Genomic DNA, 17,925 nt, shown 5'->3' with positions numbered 1-17,925 from the left:
TTGGTAGGACTTGGACGAACAGATTTAAAGGAGAAGATAAGTTGAGGCAAAGTGAACTGCTTGAGCAAAGCCATATCGGGAGAAGAATGAAGAACTTATTCTGCCTTTTTCTTCTTTGCAAATGTGTCCAAAAACCATCATTTTAGGGAAAGTATATTATGATGCAAAACATTGGGGGAAGGAGTATCTTCCTGGCACTTGAAAATGATTCATATTTGAGAACTTTGTTGAGAACAATGTTTTGAATATTTCCTGAGAGACTTCTTTCCTGAGAGGAAACAGTTGATGGAAATGGAATTTTACTGCTGCCAGGAAAAGTGCGATAAAGATCAAATCTCATACAACTACTACCAGAATAGAAATTTCCATAGAGCAAAGAGATTTCAAATTCCCACCCAATGGCTCATATGTATTTAGTATTCATTGCAGCTGAACTGTAATTCTGTAATGGAATTTGACCAGTTTTGACACTCCAGTTTAGTAATGTATGAATTAGTGGAGACTCATTCATCTTGACGTTTGCTGACTGCCAGATGTTGGTCATATTTCTGATGGAAAGAAACAGCTGGCCAGGATCCCAAATCTCAGTACCACTAACGGCCTGCCACCAGCACATACTGCCAGAGGAAAGAGACATGCTGAAGAGAAGGTCCTACAAAATCACTACTAGCAACTAGAGATTTAGCCCCTTATCCCTATGTAGTGATCTACCCTGGTGCCCTGGGTTGGAGCATGTATGAAGCAGGTGCTCCTTTTTGCCCAGGTCTGTGTCTGTCCTATGCATTCTCCCTCATGTCTTCTTTCTCCAGAGTTTCCACTTGAAGGGATGCAGGTTTCTTACCTGCAGTCTGGAGATGAATAATGGCACCTCCATCACGGGCTTGCTGTCAGGATTCAACCAGGTAATTCATGCTAAGGGCTTAGACTGTGCTTAACATAGAGTATTTCTCCAATAAATGGTAGCTAGGTTTTATTATTATGCAGTAGAAGCAGGGGTCTGAGGGCAAAATCTTAATATTTCTCTATGAGTATTATCCAAGTTGGTTTTTCATGCATTTGGTGAGTGCCTGTTCTGTGATAAAGCAGCAAGGCACTCTAGAGTAATTAATCTAACACAGTTGCTGATATCCATCTCTTCTCTCAAGTGAGGACAGTTCATTTTGGCTTACATATAAGCAAAGCCACTTGCTCCTACCCTGTACTCTGACCTGCTGTGGAATACCTCTTCTTTTTCTCATTGACCTGTCTCTCTCCCCTTCAAATTTCTATTGTAATTCTTGAGGTACGGATAACTCCTGTGTCCCAGACATGTGAAAAAAAAGATGGCTGCATGGTGCATTCCCTTCCCTGGTGTTTGTTGATGTGGTTGGGAAGTTTGACCTACTAGCCTTTGCCTTACATAGCTTTTCCATTTTAGTAGAATAGTTCACTTGGGATGTTACTCATTTACTCTGTCTTTCATTACTACTGGTTGTTAATTTCACCAAAGAGCTTCTCCTTTATGTGTGTCTATACACATCTCTCTCTCTCTTTTTTTTTCCCCCCAGAAAACAGATTTTTTTGTTGTTGTTAACATATAATGTATTATTTGTTTCAGGGGTACAGGTCTGTGATTGACCAGTCTTACACAACACACAGCAGTCACAACAACACATACCCTCCCCAATGTCCATCACCCAGCCACCCCATCCTCCCACCCCCCTCCACTCCAGCAACCCTCAGTTTGTTTCCTGAGATTAAGAGTCTCTTACAGTTTGTCTCACTCTCTGGTTTCGTCTTGTTTCATTTTTTCCTCTCTTAACCATCTTCCTCCTTTCTTCCACATCTTGCCATTACATCAAGAACTACTCCTGTCTTTTCTACTTGAAAGCCAAAAATATGAATCGAAATGAATTATGAGTGATAGGGAATCGAATATTACTGTCAATAGATGTGTACCAGGGCAAAGGAAAGCCATAAATTTAAAAGGGAGGAAAGTAGTAGTCAAAGTCCCAAAGGTATCAGTATGTCCAAACCTGAACTTACTTATCTCTTCTCTAAGCCTCTGGCAGTCAACTCTTAAGATGTATCGCCTCCTCACTCCCACTGTCCTTCCCCTGACCCTCTTCATCTTTTATGTAGAGTCAATACTTCTTTCCTTATCTTCCTTCGAGTTCCCTCTTTTCCCCAGTCTGACCGTAGTGTTACAAGAGGGTGTTTGCTTTTTCAGCTTTTTTTAAATAAAATTATACGAGGGTTCAGAAAACCAAACAGCCAAATATGTAACTTAATACAATATTACAAGGTAAGCATACTTAAAATCTCCATCCAGATCAAAAAAATAGAATGTTGAAGCCAGCCCAGAAGTCCCTCCAGGTGCCCCATCCCAATCATAAACTCATCCTCCATCCAAAATAACTATGATCCTGACTTTTTTTTTTAAAGATTTTATTTACTTATTTTGAGAGAGAGCTCTCAAAGTGGGGGGGAGGGGTAGAAGGAGAAAAATTCTCAAGCAGACCAGTGTGGAGCCCGAGGTAGGGCTCCATCTCATGACCCTGAGATCATGACCTGAGCCAAAACCAGGAGGCAGATACTTAATCAACTGAGCCACCCAAGCGCCCTTATCCTGACTTTTAAAGTAGTTATTTTTTTGCATTTCTTTATCAAGAGGTGGTTTTTTATTTATTTTTTTATTTTTTAAAGATTTTTATTTATTTATTTGTCAGAGAGAGAGAGAGCACAAGCAGGGGGAGCAGCAGAGGGAGAGGGAGAAGCAGGCTCCCCACTGAGCAAGGAGCCCGATGTGGGACTCAGTCCCGGGACCCCGGGATCATGACCTGAGCCGAAGGCAGACGCTTCAACGACTGAGCCACCCAGGCGTCCCAAGGGGTTGTTTTTTAAAACACCTCGGTCTTGCCCTATTCGATTACCTCTATGCTAAAACCTAAGGGTGCTGAAATTCCTCTCAGGTTCTCTCAGGCCTTCCGTGGAGTGGAGCCTCCTTTCCATGACTCCTTCTTTCCCAATAGCCTAGTCTCTGGCAATACTGGATTATTTGCAGGCTCCCAGGTAACTCAGATGCCTCTAGGGGTTTGCCAGATATCTTCTAGGTATTTGCTCCTGCTCTTCCCTCTTTCTGAAGTTCTCTTTCTTCCCATTCCCTGATGAAGTCCTGGAGCCAACTCAAATGTCATTTCTTCTATGAAGCTGTCCTGAGTCTCCCCTCTCGGACATACCTGGGCCAGAATGAATCCCTTCCACCTCTGTGCCCATTGTAGCATTTTACACATACTTCCGTTTTTACCATTTATCATTGTCTCTGGTACCTAACATTGATTAGTGTATAGTAAATTCTCAATGTTGAATGAATGAATCTATGCAGCTAATTTTTTTTTTTTAAGATTTTATTTATTTATTTGACAGAGAGAGACAACAGCGAGAGAGGGAACACAGGCAGGGGGAGTGGGAGAGGGAGAAGCAGGCTTCCCGCCGAGCAGGGAGCCCGATGCGGGGCTCGATCCCAGGACCCTGGGATCATGACCTGAGCCGAAGGCAGATGCTTAACGACTGAGCCACCCAGGCGCCCCCTATGCAGCTAATTTTTAAAGCTCTTTCAGGGTGTCCTGTTTTCTTCAGAAGTGACACAGAAATCATATACTTTTATCATGTGATCAAGCTTGCTTTTCCTTAAGTATTCCTGTTAACACATTTAAGAAAATTTGATTTTATTTTGTTAGTAACAAATATTTCCAGTATTTGGTTTTACCGTTTTTTTCTTAGTGTTTGCTTTTTGCCCACATTATTGGTAAAATAGGCCTTTTGGGGGTTTTTCTGGCTACTTACACACCATTTTTATTGTTTCCATGGTAACAACTAGTAATTATTGAGCACCAGCTATGTGTCAGGCACTGTGCCAAGACCTGTATGTGCATTATATCCTGACTCCCCTCCATATTTTCAGTGGAAACGGAAGCTTAGGAAAGTTAAAACAAGGGAAAGTCCTAAAGCTTTCAAGGGGTAAAGCTAGGGTTCAAACCCAAGCAGCCTGACTATAAATGTATAACTCTTGTTCTTTTTACTGGCCTGTGTTACCTCTTGATAAGAAAGATAACATGTTCCCAGTTGCAACACAGTGGGCTTTTGCAAAACATCTGTGGCACATGCTTGTTTGTGGAAGTGTGTTACCTATTATCTTCCTGGATTCTGGTCAGTTCGTTAACTTCTTTATTGCTTCTGTTCAGGACTCTGTCAGCTGTACTGTCACTAGGTATGTTTAGCTTGTGGTTAATGGGCCGCAGCCTAGTCAGTGGTTCTCATTGAGCCACAAATAAGGAGATTGCTCTTTTATTGACCTGTGGATCTTCTCAGCCCCAGGTATTATTTATCCTATGGCTGCCGCCTTAAAGGTTGTTATCACCACAAAGGATACAGCCTGTGCTTGGCAAGGTGATAAGTTGTGTCTTTTAAAATGATATCAGTCATTAATTTTTTTTCTTTTTTAAAATTTTTTTATTTATTTGACACAGCACAAGCAGGGGGAGTGACAGGCAGAGGGAGAAGCAGGCTCCCCGCTGAGCAGGGAGCCTGATGTGGGGCTCGATCCCAGGACCTTTGGGATCATGACCTGAGCTGAAGGCAGATGTTCAACCAACTGAGCCACCCAGGTGCTCGCAGTCATTAATGTTAATTGCTATTAACTTCCGTTTGAGGTGCTAAAAGGAAATCCAAGTATAAACAATTAATGACATTAAGAATGTCAGTAGAGGAATGGTTTTTTTTATTTTTTATAAGCTTTTATTTGGGGCATCTGGGTGTCTCTGTCAAATAGATAAAATCTTTAAAAAAATAAAAGCTTTTATTTATTTCTTTGAGAGACAGAGCACACACGAGGAGGGAGTGGTGTGGTCAGAGGGAGAAGCAGGCTCCCTGCTGAGCATGGAGCCCAACATGGGGCTTGATCCCAGGACCCTGGGATCATGACTTCAGCTGAAGTCAGACACAGCTTAACCAACTGAGCCACCCAGGTGCCCCCAGGAATGGTTTAATAGTTGATAACCACACATGGGCCATGGGCCTTACAGAAACCCAGAGCAGGGACCCTGGAGGAATTGTCTGGGACAGCAGCAGCAGAGCCTCAAGCCCTTGCTGGTCTTGGGCAGATGGGCAGAGAGGAACACAGATGCACGATGTTGGGGGGTGGGGTGTGTGTGTGTTTTCTCTTGTTAGTATGTCTGTAGATACGTCAGTGCTCACCTGCTAGCATTTCTTGTTTTAAAGAACTCTCTTAGTGCATTTTGGTTTTTAAAGTCAACTTTCCATTTCAGTAAATTACCACGATTGATCTAGAATGTTTGGTTGTGTTAAACTTTATTGCATGTAAGTTTCTCTTAAAACTGACAGCAATAACAGCAGCTAACATTTTTAAGTTGTAGTAAATGCTAGGTGCTGTTTAAAAGTGCCCTTTGAGATACGTAATATTATTCCTGCTGTAAAGCTCTGGATGCAAATGTGTTATCACTTGCAGCTTAGATTTCTTCTTTTTTTTTCTTTTTTTAAGATTTCATTTATTTGACAGAGAGAGACACAGCAAGAGAGGAAACACAAGCAGAGGGAGTGGGAGAGGGAGAAGCAGGCTTCCCGCGGAGCAGGGAGCCCGACGCGGGGCTCGCTCCCAGGACTCTGGGACCATGACCTGAGCCAAAGGCAGACACTTAACCGGCTGAGCCACCCAGGCGCCCCTTAGATTTCTTCTTCTTAAGAAGTTCATTGTATTAGGAATTTGAACTGCACTTTTTGCCTCAGGTTCTGCTTTGTGTGGAAAGATAGCTTGAAAAACTTGGTGTGGCTAGTAGGGTGCTTCTGGAGATAATGGTTTTCTCTCGGATCGCGTATATGTAATCATTTCAGAAAAAAAGACCATTTTTGTTGATGTTCCTCTGTTAGAAAAGTGGCTGTGGTGTTTTCTTCCATTTGATACTTTATCAATAACTTTTCTAGTAAGTTGGGTGCGGGGGTTCAAGGTGATGTGTTGTTGCTTTTGTTTCTTTCCCCAGATGGCCCTACTTACTGTTACAGTCTAAGCACCAGGGAAGGTTTTAGTGGCTGATGGCAGACCATTTGGCTCTTTTGTCAGTTCCTGATAACTGCAGAGGAAATACTGTGTTTTCTTGTCAGGTAAAATGTGTAAGGCTGCTGTTCACTTGACAGGAAGAATGAGCTAGAAGCACTTCTCGGAGAAAAGCATTTCAGAGACAGCTTGTGACTTTTCCCTTTTCATTTTCCATCCTTGTCCTCCTGTGTCCTAAAGAAAATTCCACACATTCCCAAAGGCCAGGATACTCTTCAGGTTAATAATGTTCCAGGATTATTGTCATTGTTCTCAAAAGAATCCCCAGGTTGGTATCTTGTTTTCTCTGAGGAAGGTTTTTCAAAGTTGCTTTTCTTTCCTTGGTTAAAGAGCATGAGAAGACCAATACCAAGACTTTAGAGCCAGCTGATAAACCAGGTAGATCCCAGAAACGGGTATATACCTAAGTTTGTGCAATTTTATTCTGAGTACATGACATTTGGTTTCATCTTCTTTTCCCACAATGGAAGTAAATAAACTGGTAATGAAAGTGGTATGATGGCAAGCGGATTGAGTCATAAATTTGGCTGGTATGCTTTTCCATCAAAGAATGAGATTAGGAGGAGGAGGAGGAGGTGGTAAGAGAGGGAAGAAAAATTAAATTAGACAAGACATTTGGCTGGTCATGGAAATAGATGTCAAGATCCATGTACCATCTGCTAGTAAAGTTAATCAAAGCAAGAGAGGAAGCCTTACTGCAGAGCCAGATCCCCTTTGGTTTCCCTTTCCCCTCATTTTGTCTGATTAGAGCCAGATATGGATGTGATTCCCCAAGTCTTACCCCCAGAGATTGGGATTCACTAGGTTTGGCTTGGGACAGAGAGCTCTGCATTTTGACCAAGTTCCCTGGGGATTCTCTTGCTGACCTTCTCAGAAGCATCCTTTGAGAAAATCTGGATTCAACCTAGAGTCCACAAACGCCATAATTGGTCAGCTGTTGGGGAGAACACCTGGAATCAGTACTGAGTATTGGTATACAGCCACATACATCCGCTTGTCCTCTTGTAACACCTTTGCCAAAATGCGCACCAATGCCTCTCTCTTCAGTCTGGGAAAATCAACTTTGTATATTCATGTGGTTGCTAATAATACCTAGGGTTTACTGAGTATCATGTGTACTCACAGGTATTCTTTCAGTAAATCTGCAGAAAAACCTGGTGGGGGGGGCTCCTGGGGGGGTCAGTCGGTTAAGCGTCCAACTCTGGGCTTGGCTTCGGCCCAGGTCATGATTTCAGGGTCGTGAGATAGAGCCCCCACATCACCCCACATCAGGCTCTGTGCTCAGCAGGGAGTTTGCTTGAGATTCTTTCCCTCTTCTTCCCCTCCCCCCTCTGCTCCTCCCACCCCCACCCCCCCACTCACATGTGTGCACGTGCTCTCTCTCAGATAATCTTTTTTTTTTTTTTTTAAGATTTTATTTATTTATTCATGAGAGACAGAGAGAGAGAGAGGCAGAGGCAGAGGGAGAAGCAGGCTCCCAAGGAGCAGGGAGCCCGATGCGGGACTTGATCCCAGGACGCTGGGATCATGACCTGAGCCGAAGGCAGATGCTTAACCATCTGAGCCACCCAGGCGCCCTCAGATAAATAATCTTTTTAAAAAAGAAAAACCTGGTAAGATTTAAGTAGGATTATTTTCCATATTTTACAGAGAAGGAAACTGAAGCTCAAAGTTTAAATGACTTGTCCAAGTCATGTAGGAGCAGAGCTGGAAGTTATCCAGACAAGCTATGCCCATCAGCACTCTATTTCTGTTCTTAATGGTCTTCAGGCTCAAGGAATTGGAATCATAGTAAGCCTTGGTTCAGGAGTCATTGGAGGCACTCTAACCCCAATGTCCTTGGAGCCAATCAACTTTTTTTGGTAATGCTTCAGAAACAAGCCAATTCAGTTTTGTAAAAGTACTTTAATTTTAGTAAAATACACATAACAAAAATTACCATCTTAATTACTTCTGAGTGTATGCTTCTGTGGCATTAAGTGCATTCACACTGTTTTGCAAGGTCGCCACTGTCCATTTTCAGAATTCTTTTTATCTTGTAAAACTGTACCATTAAATAATTCCCCATTCTCCCATCCCTCTAACTCCTATCAACTACCACTCTACTTGCTGTCCTTATGATGGAGCCAGTTAACTTTTATGTTAAGAGTACACCATTAATCTCCATTGTCATGCTATTGATTTTTTAGGTAAAAATAATACAAATCAAGGAGCACCTGGGTGGCTCTGTCAGTTGGGCATCTGTCTTTGGCTTGGGTCATGATCTCCGGGTCCTGGGATGGAGCCTGCCTTCAGGCTGCCTGCTCAGCCAGGAGTGTGCTTCTCCCTCGGCCCCTCCCCTCCTGCTCATGCTCTTTCTTTCTCTCCCTCAAATAAATATATAAAACCTTAAAAATATATTACAGCTCAAACCCAGATTTACAAACATGTACTCAGTGTTGAAACAAAAAGCCATAGACATTTTAAATAGAATTTAGCATGCCTTAAACAATGTGCGACTCGATCTCTTAACGCACTTGAGGTCCGCCCTGCTATATAAAACTACAGAGATTCATATTTGGCAACTTGGAGATAAGAAAGCTGCATTGAAAAGAAAAACAAACCCTATAGCTGGGTGGTTCCTTTACTCTTGGGAGGTCATTTTCTTTGGAAAAGAAACACATTTCTGGTCACATGAATTCATGCAAATTGCTGCATCAGACTAAAAGTCCATTACGCTCAGTAACTTTAAATAATTAGATTGTATATTTGGGGATGCTTTGGACAAGGCAAAGCATTATATGCTAAAAGTGCTGATTATGAAAGCTGAAGCCCCACTTTTTCACTGACACCCCCCTTCACTCTTTCCTCCCATAAATTTTTTAAGTGAATTGCCCAGAAGTAACTAATACTTAGAAGATTGTATTGTGTAGATATAGGGGTATAATACTTTAATTTCAAGCATTTGAAGATAAAGTTCCCCCACCCCACCCCTATTTTCCTTCATGGAAAATCCTGAAAGTAGAAATTTCCTTTAAAATTGTCATAGAGCAGGTTAGATGACAGTACAATAGAACCACAAGAAACCCACGGGGTGGGGGGGTTGGGGGGAAGTATTTGGTAGATTATAGGAACTGTTATGAAGTTGGATTTTTATCTGGTATCTTGGTGAGTCTCAGTCTACATCAAGCTTACTGTTGATCATTTCAGATGCTGCTGTTGTTGTTTTGAAAGTTACTGTGTCAGAATCCATTTTTAGTTGTTTAAAGATATTACTCCCGTACTTGAATTCCTTGGGTTGTCTTAAAATACTCAAGTTGTGTCAGCCAAGCACAGACTAAAGTGCACTTTATTAATAACACAAAATTTAGATCAATTTTTATCTAATCCTAAAATCAGTAACTGATTTCTTTTAATCCAGGGTCTTTCTCTTTAATTTGCATGTTATGTAACTAGAATAGATACGTTTGAGAAAAATTTCTTTGGCAATCAATATTTAGGATTTTTTAAAATTTAAAAGTATTATATGTGGTTAAACATTTTTTAAACTAGAAGATATAGGGACGCCTGGGTGGCTCAGTCTGTTAAGCCTAAGCCTCTGACTCTTGATTTTGGCTCAGGTTGTGAGATCAGCCTGCCTCAGGCTCTGCGCGCAGTGGGGAGTCTACTGGAGATTCTCTCCCTCTACCCCTCCCACTGGCGTGCGAGCTCTCTTTCTCTCTCTCAAGTAATAGATAAATAAATCTTAAAAAAAAAAAGCTAGAAGGTAAAAAAAAGTTGACATCACTGCTTCAGTTGCAACCCTATTCCCCAGAGATAACCACTGTTAAATTTCTTGTCTAGGTGTTCAGATTGTATTTGTTTGTGTGTGTATAAACACACACATGCACACGCATGTATTTTTTCTATACAGTTGGTGTCATACAATATATCATATTTTTCAATTTGCTTTTTCACCTACTATATGTTAGAGATGATTTCATATTGGTACATATTAAGCTACTCATGTATTTTAACAGTTGCACAGAAGCCCGTTATTTGGATATTCCATAATTTAAATAGTACTTTCCTGATGGACATTTGGAATTATTTAGTTACTTTTTCTACTATTATGAACAATGCTATTAAACATTCTTCTACATTTTTATTTACTTTTATTTGTAGAATCACACAAGCTATTTTTGTTTTTAAAGATTTTGTTTATTTGAGAGAGAGCACAAGCACGAGTGGGGGGCAGGGGCAGAGGGAGAAGCAGACCCCTCGCTGAGCAGGGAGCCCGACGTGGGGCTCGATCCCAGGACCCTGGGAACATGACATGAGCTGAAAGCAGACGCTTAACCAACTGAGCCACCCAGACGCCCCCACGCAAGCTATTTTTTAAAAATTGGACTAATGAGGGGCGCCTGGGTGGTTCAGTCATTAAGCGTCTGCCTTCGGCTCAGGTCATGATCCCAGGGTCCTGGGATTGAGTCCCGCATCGGGCTCCCTGCTCCGCGGGGAAGCCTGCTTCTCCCTCTCCCACTCCCCCTGCTTGTGTTCCCTCTCTTGCTGTGTCTCTCTCTGTCAAATAAAGAAATAAATCTTAAAAAAAATTGGACTAATGATATTATTATTAAAAGTTTTATTTTGATAGTTCATGGAACTAGTGGAAATAAAGCCAGTGTAAAAAGAACTTTTGGAACAATAAGAATGAAAACCATCATCACATACTTGAACATATATATCTAAAAATGTGTTTAAATATTGTTTTCAGGGGCTCCTGGGTGGCTCAGTTGGTTAAGCGTCTGCCTTTGGCTCAGGTTATGATCCTAGGGTCCTGGGATCGAGTCCCGAATCGGGGCCTCTGCTCAGCGGGGAGTCAGCTTCTCCCTCTGCCTCTCCCCTCATTCCTGCTCTCTCATTCTCGCTCTCTTTCAAATAAATAAATAAAATCTTTAAAAAAGAAAAAAAGATTCTCTCCCTCTCCCTGTGCCCCTGCATGTGCGCTCATTCTCTCTCTCTAAAAAAAAAAAAAAAAAAAAAAAGTGTATACTATCTGGAGCCAGACTGCTGACTTCATATCCTGCTCATGACCTTTTATCTGTAACCATGGACAGGTTACATAATTACTCTATGCCTCAGTCTCCTTTTCTGTAAAATGGGGCTAATAGTCATATTTATTGCAAAGTTATCATGAAGGTTAAATAGGCCTATATAACATACTACAAGAGTACCTGGTATATAGTATGTGTTCGGTAAGTATTATTGTTACTCCTCTCTTAGGGTGTTGGCCTTAGAGAGATACTCGGTATAGCTACATGTTTATCTTTGCATTTCCAGAGCCAGGTCTAGTATTGTACACTTGAAAGTATCAAATAATTCTTTGTGAAATAAATGTTTGAATGGAATTTAAAAAGATTTATCCAAACTCTTTTGTCATACTTATATTAGTGTTTGGGATTTTTAGTAATTACTATAGCAGTCCGTGTTTAAATAATTAGATAATGTGAATACCTCAAGGAAAACCATAAATCTTTTAGGCAAAAATGGGAATGTTTGAACTGTGTCTTTTATTAGAGTAGAGTAGTAAGCCCACTCAGAGTCTGAGCTTAAGAAGCCCCTTCGGTTTTTGAGGAATATTGATGCTGTTACAGAATTCCAGGCTGGGCTTGGGCTAGTGGATCTGTCACTTGAGATCCTTTTTAACTCATTGCTTCATTTTCTTGTTTTCTTTTTTTTATTTATTTGAGAGAGAGAAAGGGAAAGACAGAGCATGAGTGGAGGGGGAGAGGCAGAGGGAGAGGGAGAAGCAGACACCACCCCCCCCACCTCCCACCCCCGCTAAGCAGGGAGCTGGAGACGGGGCTCGCCTGGAATCATGACCTGAGCCGAAGGCAGACACTTCACTGACTGAGCCACCCAGGTGCCCCACGTTGCTTCATTTTCACCAGCTTCAAAGCCCTCCATCTCTTGCAGGTAGGAAAGAAATTGTTCCAGGCTTGTAAAGACTGGCATCTAGTCAGAATAGGCAAATACTCTTTTTCCTGAAACCTGATGCTGAAAAGGCAGAAACTATTCATCTTGGTATTTTGGAAAGTGGAACTGTGTGTGTACTAAGCTCCATCTGGCAAAGTAGTATTTAATTTTTTCTCCCCAGAAAATGGAGACGTGGGTGGTGGGTGATAGAAATTAACACTTACTGAGTGCCAACTGTGTATGGGTCAGGCACTATACGTGTGTCATTTTGTTGAATCCTTCTAGGAATATAGTATGGCTCCAATTTACATATAGGAAAAGTGAGGGACAGAGTGGTTAAGTAACTTGCCGAATACGACATAATTTGCTATTAAGAGGCAGGGCCAGGGTTTTGACCCAAGGTGTTTTTGACCTCCAGTGTCTTATATCTGTGACACACTTGGGTAAGAAATCATAGACCGTTGTCATTCATCTCAGATGTTGATAATTTGTCCTGATTGGCAAGTTTTTGCTAATTCTCAAAACTTGGCACAAAGTAAAAACAACCTTGCATTTCTTAAAGTTCAGAAACTTGTAGCAGTATTCGTAAGCAGTTAAAAATATACCAGAAAGGATATTCAATGCGTAAATTAAAAATTAATAGCTCTAAAACGATAATGTGTATATCACACATACACTGTGATTCATTTTATGTAATATAAACTACATAATTATTTTAGATATGCAAAGAATCTTCAACATGGTTACATATGTTTTAGTTATGTTAAAATACTTTTTTTTTGCTAATACTTTTCCTTTAAAAAGTATTTTGAGGAGTTTCTTTTTTCTTGTGGCTTCACCAATTTTTGGAAATGTGGCATTTTCCATTAATACAATCTTCTTAGTGGGGCTCCTGGGTGGCTCAGTCGGTTGAGCATCTGCCTTCGGCTCAGGTAGTGATTCCAGGGTCCTGGGATCGAGCCCCGCACCAGGCAGCAGGGAGCCTGCTTCTCCCTCTCTCTGTCCTATTCCTCCTGCTTGTTCTGTCTCATGCTCTCTGACAAATAAATAAATAAAATCTTAAAAAAAAACACAATCTTCTTAGTTTCCCCTCTCGCTCTGAAGTAGGATTTTGATGTATCATCAGTTGTTTACCTTTGACTAAAGCATCTTCGTAATTGCCTACCACTTAGGCTGCTGTGTGGCCCCAATGAGTGCTATTTTGATATGCTTCTCAGGAATGATGAAAACAAATCTGTTTTCCTAAGTGGTAGAATTCATAGATAAAATCACTTTGAAATTAAAGTCCACAAGTAATAGAGGATTCTCGTCACCAAACAAGGGGCTGTGTGGCACACAGTCTAATTACAGCAGATCAACTATACTGTCGACAGAACCGTGATGTCAGTCCTTTGTCCTGCTTGTCTTCTCCTCCGGGGCTGTCTGTTCTTACCAAAACAAATCAAAGTGTAGTGTGTATTGCTGGTCCTGAAGAATTACTAGTGACTGCTGTGTGACTCCCCGAGGTACTGTGTGCCTAAGGCATTTTTAAAACTCTAATATGTTTTCGGTATAATGCTGCTACTCTGGAAGAACTCTATACCTAGTGGTTTACTTTTCCAGTGTGGTTAGAGCTGCTGTTTCTAATATAGAAAGAGATTTATGGCTGATTCCAATTTGTATTCTGGCTCTGCTACTCAGCTGGAAGACTTTGAGTGATTTAGTTATCCTCTCTGCCCCTCAATTTCCTCCTTCCTAAATTGAGGATGATAAAACCTACTTCATAGCTTTGCTGTGATGATTATTATCCAGGATGATGTGATCTTGATTTATGCATTTGTTTAAGACAGTGTAGTATTGGGGTGAAGGTGGTAGGCTTGAGTCAGTTTATCAACATGCAAATCTTGGCTCTGTTCCTTTCTGGCCACTTGACGTAAGAGAAGTCATATAATCTCTTGGTGCTTCAGTTGCCTCATCTATAAAATGGGGAAACTAAGAGCCACCTACTTCATAGGTTTGTCGTAAGGAGTAAAGGAGTTAATATGTATGAAATGCACTGGACAGTACTTTGGCATACAGTAAGTCTTCAATAGATGTCAACCATTATTATCGTTATTATTGTTATCTCCACTTGTCTGCATGCAGTATCAGTGTTTGTTTGCTGTGCTCACTAAATTGTGACCTCCTTGGAAGATTAGACAGAATCTTATTCTTTATATCCTCTGGACCTGGCAGATCGTAGGTACTTAATTTTAAGATACTTGGAATGGCTGAATTAGTGAGTGAAGGAATACCGTCATGCTTTCTCAGATTTACCCTTTCCCCCCCTCCACTTCTTTTGGAACTAATCTCTTTCTACCATGACTCACATGGTTTTTGCAGCTGGGCTCACCATGTTTTCTAGAACAAAAATTGGAGTTTGAACTTGGTCCAAAAACAGAACAATCTTGTTAAATCCGTGCTGTACTACTTATAGCCTGATATTCTGCCTTATTAAATATAGGTCTCCTCCCCTACTTAACTGTGAGGTAAGGGGTAGCGTCTTCTTCCTCTCTAGTCTCCAGCACCCAGTGCAGAATCTAGGACATAGTAGGGTGCTCAATTAATGATTGTTGACTTGAACAAAGTGTCTTCCCGTCTCCAGTAGATGAGTTCATCCTCATCACACTTCATTCCGGATGGGAATAAAGAGCTGCCCTTTCACACCAATGATGGTTTCAAGGTTATTAGGAGTTGTGGGATCTGAATCTGATTTACCTGGAAGTAACACATTTTGAACCTCAAATGAAGCACGATATATATGAAAGGGAAGAGCCAGAAATAAGACCTGTGAAAGAATTGTTTCATAGAATTAGATACTGATGCTTTTCTTTAGTGGTGGTTCTTTTCTCCTATCACTTAGAAACTATATATCTATTCTATTGCTTTTTCTTTCTTGGTCTTTCCCAAGCCTTTAAATGGTAAATTAGACTGGAAATCACTCATTAGTGCTTTTCAGTCACTGGGCCAGGAAAGCTGGGGTCAACAGTACAGTTTTACTCTTGCTGCATCTCTGCACCTGGAGCAGCATGGGAATACCCTCTCTAATTATAGTCATTGAAAGGCTAATGAACTCTTCTGTTTTAAAAAAGCCTTTTCACCTTATTCTCTTAAGCAGTTTCTTTTCCTTTGTGTCATATATGCAGTTGATAATTGCCATCTACACACTCTTCTGCCTTTAAGCAATTGGTTTCATTTTTCATGTAACTAGACACATGTATCATGTAAAATTGTGCATGTAAGGAGAGGTCATTTTTCAGTCTACTAAAGATATTCTCCTTTTCACTGTTAATTCATGTGAGGATTGAGTGTGTCTGCCTTCTGGTAACACATTAAGGCTGCAATATTTGTCTAAGTATAGGAATATTTAGCTCTTTCTTGTTTGAATTTCTTGTAGCTTATGCATAAATCCAATCCTGGTAGAAGACTCCCTTTTTAAATGGAAAAAAATAATCTTTTGTATTGTAAAAGCTAATATATGTACATTTTTTTAAAAAAAGAAACTATTGTTGTCCTAACTGGCTTAACTGATTGTATTTATTTGTTTTTTGAATATAATTATCTTGAATGTAATTATCTTAAAAAGTTTCAGTTTCTAAAGTAAAAGCTTAAAAATACTCATCAGGGGTGCCTGGCTGGCTCAGTTGGAAGAGCATGCGACTCTTGATTTCAGAGTCGTGAGTTCAAGCCCTACATTGGGTGTAGAGATTATTGAAAATGGGGCACCTGGGTGGCTCAGTCAGTTGAGCGTCTGACTCGGTTTCAGCTCAGGGTCATGATCTCATGGGTCAGGAGATTGAGCGCCTCGTTGGACTCTGCACTCAGCAGAGAGTCTGCTTGAAGATTCTCTCCCTCTGCCCCTCCTCTCTCTCACTCTCTTTCCCTGAAATAAATAAATAAATCTTTTTTTTTTTTTTTTTAAGTACTCATATCAGTGACTGCTAATGAATGGGTACCAGGTTTCTTTTGGGGGTGGTGAAAATATTTTAAAATTATGGGGCACCTAGGTGGCACAGTCAGTCAAGCATCTGACTCTTGGTTTCGGCTCAGATCATGATCTCATGGGTTCTGGGATCAATCAAACCCCGAGTCAGGCTCCATGCTCAGCATGGAGTCTGCTTGGGATTCTCTCTCTCTCTCTCTTCCTATGCCCCTCCTACTCGTGCTGTCTCTCTGTCTCTCTCAAATAAATGAATAAAATCTTAAAGAAAAAAAGTGTTGTAAAATTAGATTGTGGGGATGGTTGCATAACACTGTACATATTGAAAACTATTGGATCATTAAACAAATGAATTCTATGATATGTGAATTATATAGCAATAAAACTCTTATTTTGAAAAGTACTCGTTAGCACTATTTTACCAGCTTTACCGCTTACTAGCTGGCTCTGTGGCCTTGAGCAAGTTCCTTTCCATTCTGTACCTTGACTTCCTTAACTTTACATGGTGAGAATAATAGTACCTTCCTAATAGGTTGGTTGTGAGTACTAAGTGAGTAAATATATGTAAAGAACTTAGAATTATACTTTGGAATGTAAGCCCTCAAGATTGCCAGTGGTTGTCATTGTTTTCCTATGTGTGTAGGGCTCAGAAGAGAAGTCTGGGCTGAAGATAATATACCTTTTTTTGGTGTCATCAGCATTTAGATGATGATTAAAGCCATGCATGTAGATTAGGTTACCTACAGAGAGCATGCAGAATGGTGGAGGACAGAGAGCTGAGGGCTGAATCTAGGGAAATACCAGCATTTAGACATTTAAGATGGGGGGCTGGACAAGCAGATTTGACAAAGGAGACTTAACAGGAATGTCCAGAGAGGTAAGAGGAGATGTGATGTCATGAAAGCAAAGGAGAAAACGGTCTTCCAAGAAGGAGATAATAGTTTAATAGTGTCAGTATTACAGAGGTTAAATAAGGAACTGTCCATTCAATTTATTAAGTTAGAGCTGTGGGAGTATGGGCACCGGAACCAGCTTACAGACAGAGGGCTAAAAGAATGAAAAGAAGGTGAGAAAGTAGACATAGTGCATGTATTCTTTTGAGGGCGCTACTTATTCGTTCAATTATTTATTGAACTCCTACTATGTGTCTGGCCCTGCTCTACGTTAGTGGTATGCCGGTGAACAAAAAATAAAACAAAAAATCCCTGCCCTAAAGGAGCTTTACCTTTAATACTGGGCCTGTGTAGGGAAGGAGAGAGATAAGGCTGGAAGAGGGTTTTCTGTCAAGGAAAGTGTGTGAAGTGTAAGAAAATAAGGACCCTAACATACTTAAGCTAAGGAGCCATGGGGGAGATAGAGAGTAGATGTGAAGTGATTAACAATATAGGGGAGATGGGATAATTATTGGTGCAAAAAGATGGGAACATGGTGATCGAGAACATAGGGGGAAGCTCTTTAGTAGCCGTCTTAAACAGGAGAGGAGATTTCCTCTTCTGAAGTGAGGGGGGGAAACTGATGTGCACACACAAGGAAATGTGAAGAAAGGCCTACCAGATGACCCTGATTTTTTAAAGGGGTGTAGGAGCAAGGTCTCCTGTATAGAGAGGAGTGTGGTAAGCTTTGGGCATTTAGTGTAAGTGGATAGTGAGATGAGCAAGGACAAGTAGGTTTGTGGAGTGACACTGAGGAATTTGTAATGGCATCATTCTTCATATTGGTGTGGTTTTATCAAAGCAGTTCTCACTCCTTCATGCAGGAATAAAGAAAGCAGTTTCTGAGATGATTGGTCCTGGATTTAAGGCTTTATGGTCAATCATGGCAGAAAGCCAGTTTGGGAAGGAATTGAGGAGGCTAGTGAGAGAATGGGTTCCGTGACTGAGCATGGTGTTCAGACTTCATAGGGGAAGTGAAGGTAAGGAGTTTG

General features: G+C 40.9%; 1 protein-coding gene across 8 annotated transcripts in view; it reads left to right on the top strand.

The window, feature by feature from the left end:
• Window positions 1–17,925, top strand: part of ATP11C (ATPase phospholipid transporting 11C) — a 177,645-nt gene that overhangs the window by 39,665 nt on the left and 120,055 nt on the right. For 5 of the 8 annotated variants that reach the window (XM_064574635.1, XM_064574636.1, XM_064574639.1 and 2 more), the window contains exon 2: window positions 810–902. The exons of the other annotated variants lie outside the window; for them this stretch is intronic. In XM_064574635.1, coding sequence (XP_064430705.1) covers window positions 810–902 — 93 coding nt within the window. The remainder of the gene's footprint in view (window positions 1–809; window positions 903–17,925) is intronic. 8 annotated transcript variants of the gene reach the window in all.

This window comes from Mirounga angustirostris, unplaced genomic scaffold (genome assembly GCF_029215605.1).
Source record: "Mirounga angustirostris isolate CCGP_5_RB_7025 unplaced genomic scaffold, mMirAng1.0.hap1 SCAF_11, whole genome shotgun sequence".
Classification (NCBI taxonomy): domain Eukaryota; kingdom Metazoa; phylum Chordata; class Mammalia; order Carnivora; family Phocidae; genus Mirounga; species Mirounga angustirostris.
Note: the sequence above shows the minus strand (reverse complement) of the source record. Positions and strands in the feature narration are given on the sequence as shown.